This window comes from Myotis davidii, unplaced genomic scaffold, assembly GCF_000327345.1.
Source record: "Myotis davidii unplaced genomic scaffold, ASM32734v1 scaffold346, whole genome shotgun sequence".
In the NCBI taxonomy this organism is placed as follows: Eukaryota; Metazoa; Chordata; class Mammalia; order Chiroptera; family Vespertilionidae; genus Myotis; species Myotis davidii.
Genome location: NW_006297386.1, coordinates 2495497 through 2500351, shown reverse-complemented (window position 1 = coordinate 2500351; position 4855 = coordinate 2495497). Strand labels below are relative to the sequence as shown.

Below are 4855 nucleotides of genomic sequence, written 5' to 3'. Positions count from 1 at the left end.
GGGAATTGAACCAGTCACAGACATTTCAAAGTAAACCCAAAGCAGAAAAGCACAAATAGAGTTTATGCTGTTTCTCAGGAGACACTAAAATTATGCTCACTGATAATAAGTGAGCACACTAATGTGAAAGAACAGCTTTTTAAAAAAAATCGATTCAGAAAACTATCAGTGAACTTTTTTCTCTTATTTAGTAAGCTTTTCTGCCTACCTAAAAGGAAAACTGCTAGCATGAGTCATAGTACATTAAATACTCATTAAATTATAGAATTAATGTAACCTTATTTCATTTAAAATGTAGATGTATGTTATTTTAACCAAGTATTTAAAAAATTCTCATAATATGCTATTAAAATCATATGTTGAGGGTTTCTGGTATATAACATATCCAAGAAAATCTCTCCATGTTTTAATTACTCAAGTCTTGACTTTGAGACTAAGGAAGAAAATTTTCAGTGAAAAATACTAATTCAGATAAAGCATAATGTTAGATTTAGGCTGTCACAGTAATTGAAACAGAGATCAGAGGCAATGTGAACCAATTAGACCAATGAACAAATATATATATATATGTAAAAGAACAGTGTGTTATTCCCTCTGCTCTGGTCATTTACCTCTCAATTTTCTTCTTTTCAGGCTTCACATGGCATTCTGTGTATACTCAAAGCGTTAGTAAAGGTTTCAGGACCACACTTTCTGTACTATAGCTTCTTATAATAAAAACTAAATTTAAATTTATGAAAGATTATTTTCTACCTATGTGGGTAATCTACAGTTCCCTCAATTCTCTCTCAAACTGACTCTTTTTTAAAACAATATATATTTTATTGATTTTTTCACAGAGAGGAAGGGAGAGAGATAGTTAGAAACATTGATGAGAGAGAAACATCGATCAGCTGCCTCCTGAACATCTCCCACTGGGGATGTGCCCCGCAACCCAGGTATCGAACCCAGGACCTTTCAGTCTGCAGGCCGATGCTCTATCCACTGAGCCAAACTGGTTTTGGCTCAAACTGACTCTTGATGTGTAAACTTCCCTAAAAAGAACTCAATGTACCACACCAGGACACAGATATAATTTGAGAAATATTTGATATGAGTCATAAATTCTATCTTTCATGAATGATCAATAGCCAGAACTATGAACACAACATGTGGTTAAGTCCACTATAGAGTTAATGGCTCATACTCAGTAGGAAGCAGCATGTATCCAGATATCCACAGTCCTTCATATTTACTCCTGAGAAAATTGGGGGGAAAATAATCCATGAAATCCCCATCTTGCTGAAAAGCACAACATCTGCAGGAGACTCAAGAGTGTCGCTGGCTGAATTCACTAACATAAAATCCTGTATTTCGTCAGCTTTCCTCTCATTAAAAAATCAATACCAGCTATTTGGAAGGTTCCCAAAGAACATAGGGACCATTCACCCATTTTAAGATGTTTTTCACACCCATTATTATGTCAGATATTTCCCAGTAGAAATCTGTCTGACTTCTCTTTGTGGTGGTAAGACTGCTGGCTTTCTGAAGCACAGCTATCAAAATAGATTTGGATTTAGTAGGAGAATAGAAGTAGAAATGTTTTTAATGTCCCTATCCTTTAAAAAGGAACTTACCTGATCATTACTTTATGAGCCACCCTTTCCCTTTCCTATAGTTGCAATTGAAGTCATTCCCCTTGTAGTCTATGCTAGGAGACACTTGAACTACATCTTTGAGGGTCAGAGAACAGACATGGCAAAATGGGCTCAGGTCTGAGGCAATCCTTACTCAGACGTACAGATTCATAGCACTTGAAGCTTCCTCTCTAAGGAATGGAGACCATCAACAAAGCCTAAATCAGCACTTGCTTCCTTTAATCAGCTACATGACAAGGAGAGAGCTGGGGTTTTGATTTTAAGCTGGCTGCAGTTCACACTCATGTGGTATGTGTGTGTGTGTGTGTGTGTGTGTGTGTGTGTGTGTGTTGGAAGAAGAAGGAGTAAGCATAGGGTCTACTTCCCAAGGAAATGTTTGACAGAGTCCTAAGCAAGCAGGTGTGAGTTCACAGTATCTATGGAAACTAGAAAGCTATTCAGATCTAGGAAAGAAGTATTTTCTCAGCAAATGGACAATCACGGTGTGATAAAGGGGAAAATTGCCTCAATAAGTACACAGATGTCTCTAGAACTCAAAGTACAGAACTGATAAGATAAAGCCTAATCTAGACTCGTTGCTTTTGAGAACATATCTCCCTAGGGGTGATTTTAAGCTTAGTAGTCGAATGTTGGACTTCTTATAGGTTTTCAATGCTAACAGGGTCAGGTATTTTTTATTAATTCATTCACTTATACATGCATTCATTATTTCACAGACATTCATTAAGTTCTAACTATTTACAAAGCAGCATGCTAGGCATAGATGATTCAACATTGAATAAAAATCCAGTGCCTGTTCTCAAAGAACTTAAAACCTAATATGAAAAACATATACATGAACAGAATATAGCAAAATCTTGGCAGCCATAAGTGCTGTGGAAGAGGCGGGACCAAGATATGACTACAGTACAAAGAAAGCAGCAATTAAATTGTATCAAGAGGATCTATGGGGCTTCAAGGATGAAGAAGCATTTATCTGAGCCTTTAGAAAGAATTCTAATAGACAAGAAGGAAGAGGAAAGGAATTCTGACTGAAATCCTATCTAATAAAAGAGTAATATGTAAATTAACCATCACTCCATGACAGATATGGCAGCGCCCATAGTGGCCAGGGCGGGACACTGGTGGCATCTCCCCGGCAATGCGAGCCCAGTGTCTGGACCACAGCCACGTGGAGGGAGGGGAGGGGAGGGGCCCCTGGAGCGAGGTACGCTGGCGTCGTTGCAGGCCAGGCTGAGGGACCTCTCCCTCCTGGTGCATGAGTTTCATGCACAGGGCCTCTAGTAAAAATATAAGTACATGTGAAGGCTTAAAGAGCATGGGCATAACATGTGTTGGCAAAGGAAGAAATCAAGTGTACCATCTGTGATATAGATGAAGGGTTATGTGGACAAGAAGAGTGAAGTGACAGATCATAGTGAGATTATGAAAGACATTTACAACAAGAAATGTATTTTGGACTCTAATATATAAACACCTGAGAAACTAGAAGTTTCTTTGTTTTTAATGAAGGGAATACCATCATCCAGCTTATATTTCAGGGAGATAACTGGGAAGTTATATAATTAGAGAGAGGGTTTGGCAAACTAGAAAAAGGCTATTCAAGTTCTCTAAGCAAATGAAGATGAGGAGCTGAACTAGGGTAGTAATTGCAATGGAAAGGAAGATGAATACAAGAGACTGTTGAGGCAGTTTTTATAGAATTAAGTGATTGGCACTGGAAATCGGGAGGGAGAAGGAATCAAAGCAAATATGAATTTTTTGTTAGTTGGACAGAGGTGGAAGTAAAAATGGAGATATAAAACAGGAAGAGGAGGAAGAGTCTATAGGAGACGGGAATTTGTTCAAATTCAATCATGGATTTGAGATGTTTGATCATCCATGAGAAGAGACATTGAGAACTTTGCAGAACCCCCTAATCCATTTTCATGGTTCCAATTACTATATACATGCTACTGACTCCCAAGTCTATATTTAGCGCTTTCTGGTTTAGGCCTCATCCAGCCCTTCAAATATATCCAATCAATCACCCAGTTTTCTCAATTCTACTTATATTTAAAATCCAATAACTTCTCTTCATGCCCAAACAATCTCCTAATCCAGCTTCTTGTTTGGCCTCATTAAATCTATTTTTCAAAAATAACAACAATGATCTCTCCAAAATACAATTCAAGTATTTTATTGCCCATGTAAAAGAGCTATCTCTTGCCTTTAGGATAAAGCACAAAATCTTTTATATTGCTAAAACATCCTACCCTACTTGCCTTTTCAGTCCAATCTCTTGTCACTCACCCCCAGGACACTCTCTGTTCCAGAAAGCTATAATGGATTTCTTTCTGTAAACAAATGGAAGAGATCTTGCTCTTCTCTGCACATCTATATATGCTGTTCCCTTTATTTTTAGGATTAACAGCATTGCTCTTAACTTCCCACAGCTGTAAAAGTGCCTCTATGCCAGAGCAGGAAATAATTTCTCATCTTAGTCATAGAGGTACTGATGACATCATTCCTCTTTTTTTATTTTTTTGCAAAGTTCACATTTATTTCACAAAGATCTATTTTTTTTTCTCAAAGAGTTTTGCCTGTGACTCTAGAGAATATTATCCCTTCAGTCTACACTAGAACATAAACAAAGTAAAACAGCCTTTTCTAAAGGTTGGCAGGAAAACGCCTGAGCCTTTGAACAATTATGCCTTTGATTATTTCAGTGCTTTAATAATCTTTAATAAATACAATTACCACTTGACTAGAGAAAATTGAGCTCTGGTAGCCTGAGTCATAGAGTTGTGGAAGAACAAAAATAAGAACCAGAGTGATGAGTTTCACACTCTGTGTGTTTACAGCCATTTGACCTGGACACTTCAATTATGGTTTGGGGGGATTTTGGTAACAATATATAATGTATAAAGCTTTTGTTGTTGTTGTTAATCCTTGCCCCATGATATTTTTTTCATTGATTTTTAGGGAGAATGGAAGAGAGAGTGAAGGACAGAGAATCAATCGGTTGCCTCCTGCATGAGCCCCAGGGCTGGGGAGGAGCCTGCAACCAAGGTACATGCTCTTGACTGGAATTGTACCTGGGACCCTTTGGTCTGCAGGCTGATGCTCTATCCACTGAGCCAAATCAGCCAGAGTTAAAGCTCTTTTTTATTCATTAGCTCCTTGATTCTCCCAGAATATGTTGGGTATATTTATATATACTTTTAAAATGAGAAAAT

General features: G+C 37.7%; 1 protein-coding gene across 1 annotated transcript in view; it reads left to right on the top strand.

Annotated features, from left to right (window-relative positions):
• Nucleotides 1-4855, top strand: part of PIK3C2G (phosphatidylinositol-4-phosphate 3-kinase catalytic subunit type 2 gamma) — a 242508-nt gene that overhangs the window by 178153 nt on the left and 59500 nt on the right. The window contains exon 26 of the mRNA XM_015570075.1: nucleotides 634-695. Within this exon, the coding sequence (XP_015425561.1) occupies nucleotides 634-695 (62 nt within the window). The remainder of the gene's footprint in view (nucleotides 1-633; nucleotides 696-4855) is intronic.